Below are 20,114 nucleotides of genomic sequence, written 5' to 3'. Positions count from 1 at the left end.
TTTCGTTGATGGCCCAATAATCTTTTCTTTTTCTATGTATTTGGATTCGCCTGGCTCTATTATTCTATGACCAAACGGCACAGCTATTTCTTAACGATTTTCTTCGTTTCGAATGGTGTGCTTATCGTAACGTACCTCGCAAGTCCGTTCTTCTTCCGAGAAGGAGTAAACAGGAAGTCCCTCCTCGATCTCCCAGAATCTCGTCATGTTGAATTAAAGATCACTGGTGATTGCGAGGCATGATTCTCGATTCTGTGGCGGGGTGGACGACGCACTCCCCCCGACGAACCAACCTAGTCCTGCCTTTTGTAAGTACAAATCAGGACCGTCGGATGTGGACAGATTGAGCTGACCAACGCACAGCGGTGAAAGGGTTGTACCTGCTCCTAGTAGTAGGCCAACCGGAGCGAGTAGATGAAAGTGTGCGTCAGCTAATTTAATGTTTGACGGGATTTTAATTAAGGTAAAACGATGGGCTGATCAGGTACTGTTTGCGAAATATGCGCAACGATAAGAAAGATCAATATTCGAATTTTTCGAACACGCGGTGAGTGAGTTGATCGCGCCGAGCGGCATTGAGCAGGTCAGAGGTTGTAGAATTACAAAAAAAGGCGAATGAGATTTCAGATACAAGTTTAGAAGAAACCATTAGTAAGCTCAGTCTCTCTCTTTCATTAACGGGAGCATGCAAATAGAACTGGTTCACAATTTCTCTTTACGACCGGTCATTTTCGTCACGCAAAACGAAATTGAATAAATAGTAACTTTGACGATTCGGTGTTTTTCGGTAACGCCGCTGAAAAATCTTTATTTACAATATATCGACACATATTTAATTTAACATTATATCAGCTCAGTCGTCAATAATAACATATTTTCAAAAATGTTTACACTGCAGCGTACAATGCATTACGTGTTTATTATAATATAATGTATAGAGTAACTGATCTAACCAGTAAAGTTTCCAAAATCGGCAACATGTTATCCTATAAGAATAAATCGACAATGCCGTCGGCCTTTAGAGATGTGTCTATACATGGAGAATAACGACCGAATCATTTCGCCAGTGAACCGTAAAAAGTATGAATAATAATCTATCAACCACTAATATATTACTAGATCTTTGTGCTTTCAATTTTTAATATTAATTATTTGATTTCATCTAATGATTAATAAATGTACGATAGGACTTTTAATAACGAGTGAATCTAAGTTATAAGAGCTTCGCTGCGCTAAAATTACTACCGGATTATGTTTCTCATTCAGTATTATAAAGGCTTATAAAAATATGTGTATCGTTCGAATTTCAATAGTCCAAGGTAAATTAGACAAATACATGTCAAAAAGCTTGACGTTCTGAAATTCATATTAGCTCTTTCAATTATGAAATTTGAAAACGTAGCGAAGATTAAGCTGCATTTCAAAGAGATGATAGATCTTTTGAATATTAATGTTTTTATGAATCATCTGAATATTTTTCACGGCACCGCATGAAATTTTCGCAATTTTATAATTCGTAGTAATTCTTTGAACCTAGGATTTGAAAAAAAAAATTCATCTCGCTTCACTACCTACAGTATAGAAGCGGTAAGATCGAGATAGGATTTAACGGTCGACTCGATATTTTTTACTGCGACGTGAAACCGTCGACTTCATTTCTTTTTGGCTTCCTCCTCAACAGCCTCGTTCTGCTTTCGGAAGCAATCACCCACTGGGAAGAAATCCCAACACCTTTGTTGATACATATTCCAAACGTACGTCTCTTGACCAGTGTATTCTGTATCCGGTTTATTAATCAGATGCATGAGGAAGAACCTGAAATACGAACGTAAATGCATTTAGAAGAACAAGTCTAATCCATGCTAATTTGTTGTTGGTATCGTGCGGTGTAGAACTTAGAAGATGACATTAGATTACTCACATGTAATTTGCTAAATTATGTTCCTGCTGGACGTGTGTATCAAAACCATGAGGCACTGTATCGAAGTACTCTTTTCCCAAACCACATATAAAACAGTTGCTTTCCATGTTGTCTTTGACACTTTCAAGCTGATCACGCAACTCTCCGAACGCGTCGATGATCAAACCTTAATAACAAAATATAAACAATGATCGAATCATCGTTCTTGGAGAAATTCATTGAGGTTTAGATGCGAAATTCAGATAACGACATTACGCACCTTGAATAATAGCAAGCAGGATAACAATAACAAAGAAGAAGAACGTGATATCAAACATTATACGATAGACTTCATAGTCATCGCCGTCGGGTTCTCCAATTTCATCACCAATACCGCCACCGGCTCTCACTCCTTTGTACAGATGGAATACAAAGCACTGGAAGCACATAACGCAAAAAAATATTGTTACTGTTTATGTTTATGAACGTATCAGGAATTTTGAGATATTTTCCAAAGCAGATCGATGCACGTATGACTACATCGCTTGTTAAAAAATTTTTAGAAGAGTGATTCATACCGTTAACATGTCGTGACATTTTTTATCAACTTCATCATCCTCTTCTTGAATATAAAATTTCCGGAAGAAATTAAAGGCTATGACCGTGTATATGTAGACTATGATTGTCAGCAACATCACGGTCAATACTAATTGTTTTCCGTTGTGTGTTACTGACTGCAAAATTGTTCTGAGTGTTTTGAATCCTACTGCGACATCCAACAGATGTGCGGCAAAGAAGAAGTTGTTGTAGTTTCCCAGTATCGAGAACGTAAAATACCATAAACTGTACAAGAAGGCCTGAAAAATGAACATTTCCCACTTAAGTATGCAAGGCTGATTCTGATTGCCGATAATTGGGATAGTAATCACTTTTTCCACTATTGCCCTTACATTGTCAGTAATCGTGACGCCCGCTTTCCAGACCTGATAACGCCAGTCGATATTTATAATACTGAAACAAACGGCAGCATTACGCATCAGTAGTAAAAATTTGATAATCGAAATGGGCGACTTGCAACAAATAGAAAAATCAATTTGTGCACAAATTATGTTTGAAAAGTTACTTACAAGTGTAGCAATCCAGAACCTTCTTCCTCTTGTTGGCTGAACGAAGTCTTTTCCATTCCGAGTAGATTACTGATGTAGTCGAAGTCGTACGTTTCGCTGTACTTTTGTCGAACCTTTTTTTTAACGAACCTATCCCAGTAATTGACAGGGAAAGACTTTGCAGATATCACCATTTTATCCCAATGTGCCTTAATATCATCCTCCTCCGGTGTTTCTGCTATGTACAGACCGTCAAACTCTACCCGACGAGCAATTTCTTTCTCACGCTTGAAGATAGCTAAGGGTACCTAATTCGGAGAAATCGATACAAAGAAATTGATCCAAGATTTTCCGTAGCTTCCAGCCAGCTTCTACTGACAAAAGGATCGCCGGCTTGCTGGAGAAAACAGGTTCTTCGGAGGAGAAAAATAAGAAGGAAAAAAAAAATTTCATACCTTGAGGTGGTAATAGGCGACCAGCATGGCAAGGGACACAATAGAGTGCATGGCAGCCATAAGTCGCATGACGTGCGCCATGTAGTAGAAGTCTTCCGACACTTCAACAAGTTCCAAAGAATCCTCCTCTTCTTCGGAACTTCCGTTACTACCGCCACTTCCCCCTTCACCACCGCTACCATCGCCATCGGATGAACCCTCGCCTGAAATCTCTGCCAACAAGTCAGCTATCGGATCTCCGCTGCCACTTCCGTTTTCGTCTTCACCAAGCGAAGTGACCTGACAAAGATCGTCATTTAATCCTTGAACGACGAGACACATGGATTACCATACCCATATGTTAGTAACAATTACCTTATAAAAGAGTAACATGAAGTTTATACAGAAGGCCAGTACTAAGGCAACGTATTTCAGATTATAAAAGTTTCTCGCTAGGAAAGACACAATGCGGTGAGTGTATTCGGAAAGGTCGATACTTGAGCCAGCTGAGGGTTCGATTGCAGTTTCTTGTTTCGCCTCTGCCTCGACAGCTGCCATTGCAGCTTGCTGAGCTGCTGCCGCCTCGGCTGTAGCTGCTGCTTGTGCTCTGGCTTGTTCTCCTCTGTTGAAGTATATTCGCATTATCGATAACTATTTGTTGTTCGTTCGATGTGTGACTATATATTTTCAGAGTTGGATGAAACGACAGCAGCTGAAATTCGAATCAATGTACCCTAATAAGTCTGCCAATGTCACAGGTCCTTCCGTTTCGGTAGCAATTCCGTCCACTGATCCTCGAGGATGATCTTCGCCGACTCCTTCATCTTGCGTACTCTCACCCGTTTCTTCCATACTTGACTGAGGTGTAGAAGCGGCAGATTCGTGGGGAGCTAGTTTAATTTGACCACCTTCTTCTTTCGTTATATCCATTCCAAACGCCTGGACCTGTGAATAAGCGTATAATTCGATTGAAAATCATTTTCACGGACCAAATTGGCCAGATAAAAATGTTACGCGTCGATCGAACCTGTAAATTTGAATCATCGGGCGTTGGCGGTAAGGCTGGTAGTAGCCGTAACGGTTTTTCTTCTTCTTCCTTGATCTCAACTATCGGTTCGTCAATGTGCGGTCCTCTCATTAAACTGAGCAATAATCTCATGAAGTATCTGATAACGCAGCCGACACCAAATCCAGAGTAGTAGAATGCATAGAAAATCATTTTAAAGAAGCCAACAAACAATTCCGGGATTGTCATTTGCTGCATTTCGGAAAATTTGTTCTTTATATTGGTCGGAGAGAACATTGAGAAGAAGAAATAAACTCCGTCTTTGAAAGCCTGAATTCCCCTTCGGATCGGATCCTTGTTTCTTTCATCGTCATCTTCCGTCATGTAGGTGTAAGATGATTCTCTTGCTTTTCCGATACCGCTGCTCTCTTCGACAGCCATCAAGGCACTTGCGTGCTGCATTTCAAATATAGCATCTTCGCAAAAATTAATAAATGTCTCCAATTTCTCTTTGTCACCTCCTTCGGTTACTGTATTATAGAAGAACGCTCGTTTCGATTCTTTGATCTGAGGTTTTTCCCACTGCTCGATATTGGATTCTTTGATTTCAAAGTAAACACGCTCGATTTTTCTACTACCGCCGAGAATTTCTATTCGCCCCAGGAACGGTTCAAAGTAATTGAGCACAGAACCTGCTGTTTCAAGAAAACGTGCAAGCCTTGGCTCGTTTGGCATATGTTCTGACAAATTTGTCAACAGAACAGCGAGGTTGAAGCCAATCTCTTTAGCAGGTTCGTGAAAACGATCCATAAATGCAACATAATCAATTTTGCCGTCGTGATTTGTTTCGCAACAAGCTAGTAAGAATTCGATTTCCTCGCTGCGAATAAAAATATTCATTCGTTTCTTGAGTCGTGGGCGAACTATTTTTCACGAAGGCGAGAGTATAAATGAAAAAAATGCTACTCACATTGTGTAACTTTTTTGTTGTTCCATCTTTTCCTTAAAGTCTTTCGGATATACCCATCCGTCGTTATTGATGTCAACTTCGAGGAAGCTGGGCGAAGATATAAGATCCTTTAACTTGAGGAACATGTCAAAGTATTTCAAAATTAATTCAACATTTCCAGCAGATTCCACGAGCGTATCCACCATCTGCTTTCCAATGGTGCCGTTTACAACGTTACCTGAGTAGCATAAATAAAATGAAGTGATCAGTACACCTCTTTCAGCAAAACATGGTCTCCCGATCAGTGACATGCAAACAGCTCAGTTGAACGAAACATTTACCTTCTAACATAGACAGCATCATCGTGATCATGTCCTTTTGCAGATTTAGTAATTCTTTGAGAAGATCTACTTGGCTAGAATGCTTGGAAAGTTTGTCCTGCATATGTGAAAATAGAAACAGAAATCCTCCCACGGCATCCCAAAGCCTAGAGTGTGCCAAAGCTTGTTGGTTCTGAGCGCAAGGACCTTGAATAACTTCAGTCAGGGTGTTGAATACTTGACTTGCGACTTCGATAGCCTTGAAGAAGTTTGCTTTTCCAGCTGGATCTATGAGTTCCTTGCTGGAGTAGTGCCAGTAAAAGTCCATGATTGACTCCTGGAGACGAAGGAGGTAATCCACAGTGCATATGACTACGTTCACCGTCGTTGTGTTGCCAGCTTGGGTTCTCAAGTAATTCTGCCAGTCTGTAGAAAAAGTATTTACGTGCTTGGAGTTTAAGGTACGAAAAATCAGTACTTCAGGAAATAGGAGGAACAGTAGGAAAATTTTTTTTTTTTACCCAAATTGTGCCCTTCGCAAGTCAGTTGAATAAACCTGAACAACGCACAGGTGAATTCAGCATCATGCATATTTTTTTCACCCGCAGCACCTTCAGACCCGACTCCCAGACCTTCTGCCTTTGTGTTTCTTTCGAAAGCATCGAGATCTAGTACGCTACACGAATTCATTAATCCAGCAATTGAGGTGAAAAATCCAACATCTTTTTTCTCTTTCAAATGGTTCAGCATCCCCTTCTGAATCTCGATGTTACCACCTCGTAGAATTGAAATGCCCAGCTCTAAAGTTTTCATGACCATCTCGCTTGGGACACCCTTGCAAGCCGAAATATGCAGCAATACCATTTCTGCAACTCCTCGATTTGCAAGACGAGCTTGATGAAACAACAGCTTCTGTTTCTCCATTTCTTGTGCCTAAAAGAATCGGATGAATTATGTCCGATCTTTTTTTCACCTCGAAAATTTTCGTCGAATCTAGTATGTGAAATAGGAATTTTTCACATTTCATCTAGCGTTAGTAATGTGTATAGGTAAGTTAGTAGAAATCTTACCATGAGTTTGTGCATAGGCCTCTTGGGTTATCGATTAAAAGAAGAGAGGATTGTAATTAGTGGTATTAACAACAGTTCTTTGTTCCCATTATTAACAAGAAAATAGCTCCCGGTGTTAAAGGCTTAGCCTGGTGTAAGTGAAGATTTGATCTTACATGAATTGATGCCGCGCCTTCCTCCTCACCCCCTCCTTCATCTTCGCCTTCCTCTTCTTCCTCCCCGCAAGATTTTGATACTATTTGCGCATAACTCATGTAGAGGGGATCTTCTTGAAGAGCTCCTGAACGTTCAGTCATGGCTCCGCGACAGAACGTTGTAACTAGTTGCGTTAAAGGATCAGGTTTACCCTCCTCTTCCGTCTTATCCATCTTTTTCAATTCCGCATCTTCGAATGATTGCTGTCAAATAAGTACGTCATTATTTTCTCCGATCATAAAAATGCTGATCAGGTAGCGCATAAGAATTGGATTAATATAACGCGCACTCACCGTTAGATCTTCAATCATAACTTCTTGTCCCACATTCTCGTCTTGCAGCCAGAGTTCGTAATAAGTTCTTGCAAAGATATTGATTGCCCGATGCCTGAAAATTTGTGAACTAGCGTGAACAGTCATAGCATAGCATAGATAATTGATACCTGTCGTTACACGTTTTCTCTTGCACACAAAAACAATGGTCTTATTTTACCGAATCCAAGTCAACGCTGAGAGCGATTCCAGTTTAGACAGGGAGAGTTTGTGAGACAGGACGGGTTTTTAGATGCATATTTGTCGACTATTAACGAATTTATTTGTCCAATGGAGCAGCACCAAAAAATTTATTTTATTCTGACACGATTACGGTACTCTCCTTGTTAGTTACATAACAGATTTACCTCCTCAACTTGTAAAGTGGTTCGCTTCTTAGGCACGCAATCGCAGCTCTTTTTCTAGCAGCGCATAATACCCGTTTCCATCCGTCACGCGAAGGCGGCGGTTTTGTGGCCTGGAGTTAGCAGCATGCACATTTATCACTCAAATTGTTAGTAACGTGAGAAGCGCAAAGAATGAATTCTCGCCAGGTGTATAGGCCAATACGTTATCACAACGAAACGCAACAGTTTGCATTTATTTCAAAGACTGATTTTTCAATATTCTATGTCTGAAACTTACAACCATGCGTATAAAATAGAAAACGTAGCATCAGAAATATCGAAATAGATAATCAGATTCGAGTGAACGCTTTGTATTGAGGCCAATATAATAATATCTGCTCGTAAATTTTGGCCAAGCTCAGGGTAGAAATTAAGCTGAAATTAAAGTTGAAGAATTTGAAAAACAACACAGCAAATCAAGTAAAAGACTAAGTGGGATACCTGGGTAAGGAATGTAGGGAGGTCTGACGGAAGCAAGCAATAACTGCTCGCTTTCTCTGTATAGACACCACCGAGCGATAGCTACTCTTGCTCTGCTGCTGGGGATGGTCTATCTACTCGTACACATAGAAATTAGAAAATAATAAGGAAAATTAACGGCAAAATAAATCTTCGTATACTTTACTGAAATAGAATCAGTTCCATGGAGTAATTTGACGAGTACGACTTGATTGAAATGGTCCATGGACAATTTAAAGCTGTACTGCGTCTTAGTGGCAAATTGAACAAGGTGACTAAGAAAGAGTTTGTGACCAGAACTACTTTGAGGAACGTAAGTCGTCGTTGGCCGTGTGAAAATTTAATGACTCGATGAGTTCCAAATAGTCTGATAGGAATGCTTTTTGTGCCTTACCATGTGAAGCCCGTAAAGCACTTTGGCCATTGCCACAATTCTAGTAACTACATCGTCGAGTTGTTGAGCCTTGACCGGTTCGGTCACATCTTTTTTTTGCCCAAGCTTTGAATACAGGTAATGTTGCCAAGACATTTCATCAGCCGGATCGATTTTGTCCGGCAAAGTAAGCTGCGTTGTAGCGAACTCAGTGATTTCATATTCGGGAAGTTTCTTTAAAAACCTATCCTTACAATGCTGGACGAGTTCCTGTTCTCGTCCTGCAAACAAGTTCAAGCCAACAGGCAACAATCGTTTCAGGCAAGCAACCATCAGCGACGCCTGTACTTCCTTGTCTTTGTCTCGTTTTTTGTCCCGATGTTTCTTCTTTTTCTGTTTAAAAAATCCAATTCGATTAATGACGAAACCATTTCAGTAGTTAAAGTACAACTTTACTGATACGAAAAATACCTTTCCACCACCGGACGGAGTTGTGCCATCGGAAACAGCCGTCGGTCTTCTGGTAGCCGTAGGCATGATAAGAACCATATTGTCAATTTCATTGGCTGATATAAAGTTCTGTTCTTCGCGTAAAAAGTACTGTGACTTGGACCAGGTATTGAATATTGCTGCAACGTGATTATAAAGGTCTTCGGCTTCCGGTATGTTGTTACGCAGCCAATGATTACGTTGTAAATCGACATATTTAATAAGCAGCGGGTAAAACGAATATATATCTCTGACAAGGAGTTGCCAGTCTTCCTGAATTTGTGCTTCTATCTGAGACGTATCGTCCGTTGACGACTTGATAAAGCCACGCAACGATTCCTCCTTGTGGAACATGTTGTCGGTCCGCTTCTTAACACGTTCAGCAAGTGGCAAGAACGGATCCTTGAGCAGCTCTTCAGATGAATTAATGATAATTTGTTGCGTGTAAGCCGCGATGCGTGTCATCCACGGAGCATTCTCGTTTCCGATGTTCTTTTTGATCAATTTCAACACATTTTTCAAGAGCTGGTTCATGTGGTCACTCGTAACCATGCTCACGTACGTTCCCTCATTCGGATTGACGTTGTCTGGACCTTGAGCCCACCAAAAAGGCAAGTACGAGCAAAGCAATGGTAGTATGACATCGATAACGTGAGGGGCGTCGCTATAAGTTTTTTCCGATTCCACAAACTGATCTACCTCGGTCAAGATCGTTTCTAACGTAGGCATACTCGATTCCATCCGAGACATTATATCTTGAGCCTCGAGGGAGTGATCGGCGATTCTATTTAATAGCGAAAACTGGTTGTGCTTGTTCAAGTGGGGCTCTAGAAAGGCAACTGGGAAGCAGCTGGAGAAGGCTCCAAGGCAAGAACCAAGATTAGGTTTGTTCCGTTCGATTTCAGTTTTCAAATACTTCCGATCGTGGGTTAGAGTAGCGTCGATACCCAACGTATAAAGAGATGCCAGCATTTTGTACGAGGCAACTTGAATCTCGTCCACTGCAATGTAATCAAACTCTTCATATATAGATCACAAGCTTAAAATCGCAGGCTGTATCATACTTACGCAACAAGTCACTGCCGTATTCGCAAGCCGCTAAGTGATCGAACATGGCGGTGAGGACGGGTAAAACAACGCTGTTCACATAAGACAAAGAAGTCGATGTTTTCAAGTGCGTTCCTCTAAGATGACTGTATTTTCCTTCTTGCAAATTGCCTATGGTATGTCCCAAGTCATCGGCCGTATTGTTGAAGAATGTTAACATCGACGTTCTGATAAATTCTGGACAATTTTTTACAAGCGATTTCGCGTCGATACCTTTGACCAACACTTGCAGACATCGAACCGTTATTCTAACATCTGCCCCGAATGCAGCTAATCGTGAACGGAGCAAACTCGCCAGCTTGCAAAATAACGCAGCAACCATTTCTTTTTCTTTCAGTGACGCAGCTCCTATGTTATTTGTCGCGGTGGCCACGGCGATAAAGTAATTTCTGTGAGTACTGAAGTACTTTTCCATCAACGGTAGAACCACTTTACTGAAAAACTTTATATCTCTTGTGGATGTTTTGAAACTGTTCCTCCTGCTAAAGGTGTCCGAAGGCTTCAACAACTTCATGTTGATAGTAGCTTTATCCAAATACGCTATCAATTTCTCAAGCAAGGAATACGCGAATCGTAATTCTACAGCTGCTCCGACCCCGGCAACTTCCGTATCCGCCGTACTACTGCGAACTGGCTTGTGCAATTTGTATCCTTGATATTGTAGATATTTCAAGAACTCTTGGGAGCGTTCACGATCCTTGCGTTTCTCTTTGTCGGTCAACAAGTCGTAAGGCACCAGCTGTGGGTGAATACCACCTCCTGTAAAATACGTTCAATGTCAATGATTCCGTTTCTCGGTTCAATTACTCATCATTCCTTCCACATCTCAAGTTAAAATTCACTGACAATAACTGGATCCAACTGACCGCAAGTGATGAGCTCCTCCTTCTTCTTTTTAGCCCAAATGTCATGAGCGTTGTCAGCCAAACGCTCAGCCATATTTTGCATTTCTCTACTGAGTGTCAGGTTGGTCATGTCAACGGGATGAGGGTTGTAGTTGAACGGATTCGCTGCGTCTGCCTGAAATTGTGTGTCCTCAAAAAAACTTGCAGTTAGATACGTGTTGCGGGAGTTGAAAAAATAAATAAATTCCATTTCAAACTATACTTCAGAGAGTAGTATTAAAATTAAATTAGCTAAGGAAACAGGAGTCATCGAACAAGCAATGAAACTATAATTCACTGTTTTACGCACTTGGCTCTTAGACGACCTTCTCATAGAGCTACGACTTGTAGAAGGTACGTCCACTTCGGAGTGTTCAACGCTCCACCCAATAGCAAGCAGTGCCTTCAAACTTTCCCTGACGGGTTCCTTATAGCGTTCTTTTTCATAATCATTGAGCAAATTGTAAGGCTTCAGTCTAGGATGTGTCTTGTTTAGATCAGACCACTGTTCACCGTACGTCCAGCTATTTTCTAGCTTTCTATTAGCCCAAGCATCGTGATAGTGCTCAGAAAACTTTTGTACTATCGAATTCAAATCATTGTTCAGCACGACACTGTGAAGAGTTCAAAACGTTTAGTCCATATTGCTACTCGCATTGAATAATTGTAGACTTTTTAATTATTCTGCTAACGCAAACATATTTTCTATGATACCTGGACGTGTTGATCGGCTGCGGATTATATGGTCCGTCCGGAGATTGTGTCGAGGCAGACTTACTCCCGTACCATTCATCGTCATAATTTTTCGATAACGAATAATCGGGAGGTAAGGCACAACCGATGGCAGTCAAACAAGGCAACGCCTTACCGAACAATTCCGGATCATAATCCATTTTGGATAATGAGTCGAATATGTTACTGAACAAGACCATTGTCAGACGTTTCTCTTCGTCGCTTGAAGCTCCGTAAGCTCCTTGACCGCTTGTCGAGCCGTAGTATTTAGCACAGCGGTCGTAATGTAATGTCAGCAGCTACAAAACCCAGTTAACGATGAAGAACAAAAAATGTTTGAAACATATAGATGAAAGTATATTACGGTAGTGGATAGAAATCAATAAAATTTTACACACCCTTAAAGCTACTGTTGTATATTCCGACAATTTCGAAACATCGACGGTCAACTTTCGAAGGAGCTTCAGCAACATACTCGGTTGCATTTGGCTGCAAAGAGAAAAGTGTGGTTGAAAATATCTTTAATCTAAGTGCGAACCAACATTTTTGCTCATCGACACAGAATAAGTAATGGTTCTTTACCTGGTCAATGCCACGAGAAAATCAGAAACAGCTTCACGCTGTCCCTTGGTTAACATCCTGTTTTTACTGAGACGATACACTGTATGCAACGTAGCATCTAATAAACTCGCGTAGTTATCGGCTTCATTGTAGAACTTAGAATGTTTTATGAGGAGTGGTAGTATACTGTTTCCTATGTATCGATTCATAGCTAAAGCCATATCAGATTCGTAGCCGTCATTCTGGAATGGTCAAAGATACTCTAAGAATTTGGCGATATAATTGAATAAAATTTTTCATCTCAATTGCTGTCAGTTTACGGACCCTATCCAGCATGGTAGCAGCCCTAAGGTCAGGCAAAAAAGCTTCTTCGAGTAATTTGAAGAAAAGTTCCTGCGTTTCAATCCCATAAACACGTTCCAAAAATAACACTATACTCTGCTTGTGCCCCGGAATTAATCCAGACGGCATGTCACTCTTAGGTCTTTCCTCGCCAGCGGCAGGATTTTGCAGTGTAAATCGGAGTGAAAGAACACCTTGTAGATCGTCAAGTGGGACAAGAGAACGCAAAATAGCTCTTGCTCGGAGGGATTCGTTTTTTCCTGTGAAAGGAAAATTCGTTTACATGAAAAGTACAAAATGAAATTAACAGCTGAGCTCAGCCGAAAATATGATCTATGTATATCATAGGGAAAATATTTCACAACCTTGTTCTATGACAGAAGAATCTGGAGCACAGCGTCCCAAGAGATCCACTAAGGTACAATAAAAGTTCAGAATGGCTGCTCCGGTATCGATGTAATCTTCGTCATCGTCCGACTCGGGAAGAGGGTGCTCAAACTGAATAACCATAGCTGTTCCTTCCGTTTCGTCTTGAACCTGTTTATAAATCTAAGTTGATATCCAATTAGTATACAGATCGTGCACATGCTTGGCAAGGCCGGGTTTCTACACAAGTATGACTATATTGTGGTGCAGAAGGAAACGTGTAACAAAATGGTGAAGTAACATTCAAAGAACTTATGATAACACAAATCTAAAGGACGTTATCAACGTTGGACAATATAAATCAATACGAAAACCATCTCAGACTCACGACTAATCAGGGTAACGCATAATGTGTGTCGGACAAGGGGTGGCGGTTTGATGTTTTGAATTTTCCACAATAAACTACATGCATAGAGACGAGCCTTGTTTTCGTGGTTCAGCATTGACCCGTTGGTTGAATTACCTACCTTTCTACGATCCGCGATACGCTCGGACATTTTATTTGCCTCCATGATAGCTCTCAACAGACCTTCTCCTTCTCCGCGAAGCGCAGGACCCAAGCATTCTGGCCGCCGAATGAGCAGTCTTATCACCAAGTTAGCATTTTCTTCGACACTTTCACCTGGAAAAGAAAGAAGGAAGAAGAAAAGATACATACGTTCCATCGGTGAAAGTGTAATTTTTATTCCATATTCAAATCTATGACTTTGGGGTATCAAACTTACCATTGACCCAAACACAGAAGCGCAAGAAGTCTAGGTAACGTTCACCCTCGACTGGATCCCAACCAAGATCTGGATATCCCTTTTCAACTAACTCGGAATTTGATTGCAGTCCACAGCGAGATAAATAAATAGCGATCTTTTCAAGGTAATGCTCTCTGAGTGCGAGAGCAAGTTCGGTATTTTCCATCAGCGAAGAATATGCCACGTCGAGTGGCGTTGACCCCCTTAGCGAAGGTCTCGATAGAAGGATATTACTGTTCTCGAGCAAGAAATCAAAATGATCAAACATAGCTTTCTGATTTTGCCTCGAGGTGCGGCAGAAATAGCAAAGAAATCGGCAACACGCCACCACCATTTCGTGGGAAGTATCTTTTTCTTTGGCGGCCGCCTCTCCCTCGGCAGCCTGACTCTGTGCCTGAGCATCGGACTGGGCTTGGGCTCGTCTTCCCAGTGTATTCATCATTATCGCCATTACGTTCTCGTGAATTCTCAGCACGCGAATCAAGTCGGGATGTTGGAAGAACGTGTGATTGTTCACAAGCTTCCAAAGACGTTCACGAACCAGTTCCTCTTCTTCCTGAGACATTTGAACGGGCAGCAATGCACGGATTTGACTCAAACCCACCCACATTTCAGCAACATCTTCCTTTGTCTTGCTATTTATTATATACGTCTTTTCTAACGCTCGAATCAATTCGCCAACGGTATCGTACTGGCGTACCAATAAACTGAACATTTCACGGACGAGCTTCGGTGTTTCAATTTGCGATTCTTCTGCCCATTTGACTATCGTTGCTATGAGTACTTTGCGAAATACCTCTGTAGGATACGGTAAGGAAAATGATGAAATTTCTGCATTCAAAAAGTATTTTAAGGCAGAATGGTCTTGAAAAATATCAGGGGCTCACCTTCCGGGGTTTTCTTGACAGGGTCCGGTTCAAGTTTCGGCTCTTCCTCAAATTCTTTGACGGCATTTATGAAATTGAAAACCCGTTTCATAGCTCCTGGCTTCTCGATTTCTATTATTTCATTTGCAGCATCAGCCGCCTCCTGCAGTGCATGGAGCGACACGTAGGACATCAACTCATCGTGAAATTCGTTCATTTTCTCCCTCAATTCTTCACCACACGGACAGTTTTCTTTCTCTTCCTCGTCTAAATTTTTGAATCCTAAAATAGCATTCATTTGTTCGCGAGGCGGACATCTGAACTCTTTAGTTTTCTTTGCCGCTACAGCCGATGGAAGGTCAGACTGTTTAATATCAATATAACGCCGGAGTTGATCGGACTGAAGATCACCAACAAAATCGTGACTAAAGGAAATTATTGACTCGACACGATGCCGAAGCTGGATATCATTCAAATGGTGCAGCAGGTAGCACATTTGCAATTTTGCGCCTTCGGCCATCTTCATGTGTAGCAATCCTTTCTTGTGTTCATCTTTTCCCTCTGAAATTGTTGGAATTTTTTTAATCAATTATCCTTGCGCATTGCAAAATCTGAGAGTAATCGTGATTATTTACCTTTTTCGAAAGTCGGATTCCAGGTCTCTGGATTAATCATTATAAGCAATTTGAAAATATCTTCATTCCTGAGCATTCCAACAAGTAGTAGTCTGTCCACAAGTTTTAAGAGTGGTCTGAAAAAAGCAATATATTGTACAGAACTTTGGGCTCGAAAAATTCCACTGTATAAAGCGGATACTAAAATGTGAAAAGTAAGTTTGTATGATTTTTGTTGCAGAGCAGAGGTAGACACTTACAGAAATAAATTTTCATTGCTGCCTCCAATAGGATCTCGATTATGGACTTGATTAACTTCCACTGCTTCATTGAGGGCCATCATAACGTAATTACGAACCACATCAAGTGGGAAATACGGACTGTACAAGTTTCTAATATTTTCGATGCTCTGATTTTCACTGGAAGGAAGTACCCTTGATGCCGAAAAATTAGTAAAAAGGTTCACATCTATACTGAAAAAATAAATACTCACTCGATGTCGGTCATTTTCATTTGTGGCCGGACCGATTCAGTTTCCAAGTATCTCAAGCTATGCTTCATGTCAGGATCTTCGTAGAGATCCTTTATTTCTTGCCCTTGGAAAAAGAACATACAAAGTGTATTATTTATAGTTAGACAAGAAGAAAATACACTGTATAAATATAACGTTCGTTCCGCCAACACTCACCTAATGGAATGATGAACTCGTTCTTACAAACTTCCATAGTTGTGGCATGAGACTCGAGATGCAATGCAATTAACAGATCATAAAAGCCTTGTCGAAGCGGGCCGGACATATATTCGGACCGAATAGCATAGAGTAATTGCTTCTGATCCACATGCAAACAGAGGGCATGTGCTGCTCTATAATTCGATTGATAGCACAACGCTGCATATAGTGTGAGCGTATGGGCGTGAAAGCTGAAGAACAAGTATGGAAGATGAGTAAGAGATGCGGGAGGGTATAATAAGTAATAATGCCTCGAAGGTGTTTGCGTTAATTAATAAGAACCTTAGAAGTTTGTCCATTTCAATTAGTTCAAGAATATCGATGCATCTGTCCTCTTCCGGAATATGCAAAGCAAGCATCGAAATTGCATCTTCGCACAACATCGACCATCCCCTTATATCGGATAGCTTGAGCGCATGCACTTGGAGGGATTGATTGGGTACCCTGGCCCACTGATGAGGCTTAAGACATTGCACTTTCAATCTGGGCGGGAACTGAGGAATCACATGACGCTCCGAGTTTTGTAAAACAGCAGCTGACAACGGCAACGTAGTAGACGTTCTTCCCAATTCTATTTGAAGTATTTCTCTGCTTGTTGCCTCAACGAAAATAGCTGGGAATAACTTTGTGTCCGGTTCCATTTTAAACTTGTGACTCGTTTCTTTTCCTTCGCAGGTGAAGGACACCCAGCCGGTGGCTATGTCGACAAAACACCCAACGAACATGCCTTGCGAAGCACCTTTACCAGAAGCATCTTGAGTCACTTCGTTGTAAAGCTCGTCGGCTCTCACCATGTAGCAGCTCTGACGATCAACCCTTGATTCGATTAAAATCAGTCCATCAATTCAAAACAACCATAAACATCAACACTGATCATTTTCGGCTGAAATTTATTTGACACGGATTTAGTGTAACTTCGACTTACTGCTCTAACGGTCTGTCGTAGTCGTCCACGATTACAATTGACGATTTTCTAACTCTCGATAGGTTGAAATCTTTTGTATGCAAATGATACTGCGAAGTTACCCATCCGACATAAACATGAGTTGGATCTTGACCAGGGAATATTCTTACTCCATAAAAGTATTCGTTCATCAATTTCAAGCAATCCGCATCGTATATTTCATTTCCAATTGCTTCAACTCCCGTCCCAGAAAGAACAGACATTTGTTTCGGCGCGTTGCGTTCCGGAATTTGTGGGGGTACCACTTTCAAATCGGTCTAGAAAAATGGCAATTTAATTACTTCAACATTGTTTGGGCAACGAGTTGCATAGTCGATAATAACGATGTGTCGGATATTTACAGTGGAGACTCTAACTTGAGCCGGTCTCGATCCTACCCTAACAAATGGCAAAGGCTTACTGCTTCTGTCCGAAATATCTGACCTCATCGGAGGTTCCGGAGTTTTCGATTTTGCTTCCGGTGATTTTGTTTTGCGAGAGAAGAACCTGGAAATTTATTTTTTTCAATAATTCATAGGTCAAGTAAAATATTCTACTCCTTACGTAAACGCAAAAAGTACGTATTACAAACTTACTAAATCTTTTATGTTCGGTTTATATTAATTATTATCATTAGATTCAGATGTGTGGGATTGCAATGTAAACATTAACCAAAGGGTAATGATTCTACGAAAATCAATCCGTGAGCAATGATACCCAATCAATCCTATCGAATGGTATTATTAATAATTAGTTACAATAGAAAAACTTTCCAAGCAATGATTTCTCTACCAATATTCTATCGCAGATCAATACTAATAGCTTATGCTCAGTCCGAATGAAGTGAATAATGATTTTTATTCATTGATGACTGTGAAAGATTTGTAAACAGTCATCAATTACTAGCGTACACTCCTCTGTTATTTCTGCAATAAAATTTCTCATACAGCTGAACAACTTACGATAAGTCCTCCATTTCTTTGCTATGCTTGCTAACAAAAACAGAATAATGGAATTAGACTTTTGGAAGATTAATTAAACGTGGCTGAAATTTACCGGAAAGGTGATCGCCCCCTCTTCTTCTTGTCGTCCTTGAGGTCCCCGTTCATGTCTCCGTAACCATTCACCTCGGCTTCGCTTGTGGCTCTTTCCAAAGTTCCGCCTCTCGACCCATACATGTTGGACCGGGATAAAGACCCTTTCCTCGGGGGTCTGGAAGGCTTCATTCGTTGCATCGGAAGCGGAGATTCCTTCATAATTTCATCAGCTTCGACCGCATCTTCCGAATAATTTCTTTGAAGGCCCTTGATGTCACTCATGCTGAATCCGGACTTGATTATTTGCTCCATGTGCGCTGACTGAGAAGTCCCCTGAGTTTGCTCGGACTGTTCAACGAGAAGTCTGTTCTGACGCATTTTTATCTCTTGCCATCGTCGCAGTTTCTCTCCTTCGGTTATGAAACTTGATTGGCAAATAACGGGCAGCGATAGTCTCAAAAATTCCCAGTTGGCTTTCTCCATAGTCTCAAAAGTGTTGTGCGAGATTTTCAGACAAGGCGGTGTGTCGGAACCAGCCGGAATTCGAGCCACGTCAATCCTTGTGTCAGCCATGTCGTCTGTATTTTCAAAGATTGGCTGATCTTTGGTATACCAGAAAGTAACGGGACGATTCATGTTTCTAAATGGATGGGAAGATTACATTTAGTTATTAAAATGCAGAATTTCACGGTAAAAAGGTTTTCAACGATTTATACTTACACGCAGAAGGGTTCATAGCCTTCTTGCAGTCCACAGGTTGTGAAAAATTTCAATGTATTCACGTCTTGGCCGAATGTTAATTTAGCTTTTTGTCCAACCCCAAGCGTAAAGGCTGGCACGAACGAATCGCCTTGAACATCTGCAAACGATGTCTCCCCACCAAGGGCGTCCATTAGCAGCTCGCCGTTTAATGAAAAACCTGACCAACGAACATACTTGTATGGATTTACATGGAAATATTAAATACAATAACAACTGTCCTACTATATAAATACAATGACTCGAATTTGAATGAGAAGTATCAAACTTTGATCAGAAAATATTGATTCCAAAAGTTACGCAATACAAATACATGATCGAAACTGTGCGCCGCACATTTCATACATCTATATATGTATTTATTATCTAACAATAAGAAGCGCCAAAGGTAGGTTGTACAATTGGGTATTGATTTGGATGTTAGTAAAAATTCAACGACAAAGTAACTTGAATAAAGTGTCCTTTTAGATACGAAATACCATGCGAAAAAAGTAAATTTGATATTATTAATGACACGAGCCATGCGTAAGCATTATTGTACAAATCTGTAAAACGTGGTGTTAAAAAGAAAACGAAAGAAATGGCGATATGGTGGTGGAAAAAAATAAAACTTGTAAATCACATCAATCGGCCTGAATTATCAACGATTTGTTACACGATAATGTAAAAACTATAATATTGTCGAATCTCAAGATTTTTAAATCGAATTACGATTCGTTAGAATTTTCGATAGTGAGCTTTACTCAGCTTATTTTGAGCACGGTCACCACTAATTGAAAAGTGAAGCAGATGACATTGACTTATTTTCTCTTCCTCGTGCGTTCTTATGTATCTATTATTAATTCCCATCCAGACTAGTACTACGTTTAGGGCACTAAGCGTATAATATTTAATCAATTTTTTTAAGTATTAAAAAGTCGAATCTCAGAGCGAACTTTGGGTCAGTGATTAGTGTAAGGTGTGAATAACAAGTTAAGAGTACAGCTTAAGGAAAGCGCACTGGAGACCAATGAAAATAATGAAATGCAAAGGCATCACATTGGACAGTGAGCCAAGTGAGATTTATGTTCATCTTTTGGAAGCTAGGATACAATATGTGCGTATATATTCTGATAAAACAATATTTTTCTCCGATCGAAGGTCATACATTTCAACTAATCATGATATAAGCTTGGTCACGCTACGGGTGTAAACGAAAAATTCTGATGACATGAAAAAGGAACTGTGAATTACAGAGGTCAGAGAAATAAAAATTACGCCAATGTAAGGGATTGTGCAAAAGAAAGCGTGGAAAAGGTGCACTGGTGTCCAGCACTCTTGTCTTATACTCTTTAATTACAGCTAGTAA

General features: G+C 40.6%; 1 protein-coding gene across 1 annotated transcript in view; it reads right to left on the bottom strand.

The window, feature by feature from the left end:
- LOC124186956 (ryanodine receptor) overlaps nt 1-20,114 on the bottom strand; it is a 34,244-nt gene that overhangs the window by 1,002 nt on the left and 13,128 nt on the right. The window contains exons 17-55 of the mRNA XM_046579131.1: nt 18,728-18,926; nt 18,027-18,647; nt 17,333-17,477; nt 16,953-17,248; nt 16,310-16,843; nt 15,986-16,218; nt 15,791-15,893; nt 15,558-15,731; nt 15,319-15,434; nt 14,705-15,244; nt 13,797-14,615; nt 13,539-13,693; nt 13,011-13,182; nt 12,628-12,905; nt 12,325-12,545; nt 12,141-12,231; nt 11,725-12,041; nt 11,321-11,624; nt 10,993-11,146; nt 10,088-10,885; nt 9,002-10,020; nt 8,552-8,923; nt 8,140-8,252; nt 7,274-7,367; nt 6,941-7,183; nt 6,786-6,806; nt 6,237-6,648; nt 5,737-6,141; nt 5,417-5,633; nt 4,468-5,326; nt 4,174-4,385; nt 3,816-4,062; nt 3,462-3,740; nt 3,028-3,314; nt 2,851-2,911; nt 2,479-2,757; nt 2,181-2,337; nt 1,922-2,087; nt 136-1,815 (exon numbers count right to left, since the gene is read on the bottom strand). Coding sequence (XP_046435087.1) covers nt 1,653-1,815; nt 1,922-2,087; nt 2,181-2,337; nt 2,479-2,757; nt 2,851-2,911; nt 3,028-3,314; nt 3,462-3,740; nt 3,816-4,062; nt 4,174-4,385; nt 4,468-5,326; nt 5,417-5,633; nt 5,737-6,141; nt 6,237-6,648; nt 6,786-6,806; nt 6,941-7,183; nt 7,274-7,367; nt 8,140-8,252; nt 8,552-8,923; nt 9,002-10,020; nt 10,088-10,885; nt 10,993-11,146; nt 11,321-11,624; nt 11,725-12,041; nt 12,141-12,231; nt 12,325-12,545; nt 12,628-12,905; nt 13,011-13,182; nt 13,539-13,693; nt 13,797-14,615; nt 14,705-15,244; nt 15,319-15,434; nt 15,558-15,731; nt 15,791-15,893; nt 15,986-16,218; nt 16,310-16,843; nt 16,953-17,248; nt 17,333-17,477; nt 18,027-18,647; nt 18,728-18,926 — 11,876 coding nt within the window. The 3' untranslated portion in view covers nt 136-1,652. The remainder of the gene's footprint in view (nt 1-135; nt 1,816-1,921; nt 2,088-2,180; nt 2,338-2,478; nt 2,758-2,850; nt 2,912-3,027; nt 3,315-3,461; nt 3,741-3,815; nt 4,063-4,173; nt 4,386-4,467; nt 5,327-5,416; nt 5,634-5,736; nt 6,142-6,236; nt 6,649-6,785; nt 6,807-6,940; nt 7,184-7,273; nt 7,368-8,139; nt 8,253-8,551; nt 8,924-9,001; nt 10,021-10,087; nt 10,886-10,992; nt 11,147-11,320; nt 11,625-11,724; nt 12,042-12,140; nt 12,232-12,324; nt 12,546-12,627; nt 12,906-13,010; nt 13,183-13,538; nt 13,694-13,796; nt 14,616-14,704; nt 15,245-15,318; nt 15,435-15,557; nt 15,732-15,790; nt 15,894-15,985; nt 16,219-16,309; nt 16,844-16,952; nt 17,249-17,332; nt 17,478-18,026; nt 18,648-18,727; nt 18,927-20,114) is intronic.

The sequence above is a fragment of the Neodiprion fabricii genome, chromosome 7 (assembly GCF_021155785.1).
Source record: "Neodiprion fabricii isolate iyNeoFabr1 chromosome 7, iyNeoFabr1.1, whole genome shotgun sequence".
Taxonomy (NCBI): Eukaryota; Metazoa; Arthropoda; class Insecta; order Hymenoptera; family Diprionidae; genus Neodiprion; species Neodiprion fabricii.
Note: the sequence above shows the minus strand (reverse complement) of the source record. Positions and strands in the feature narration are given on the sequence as shown.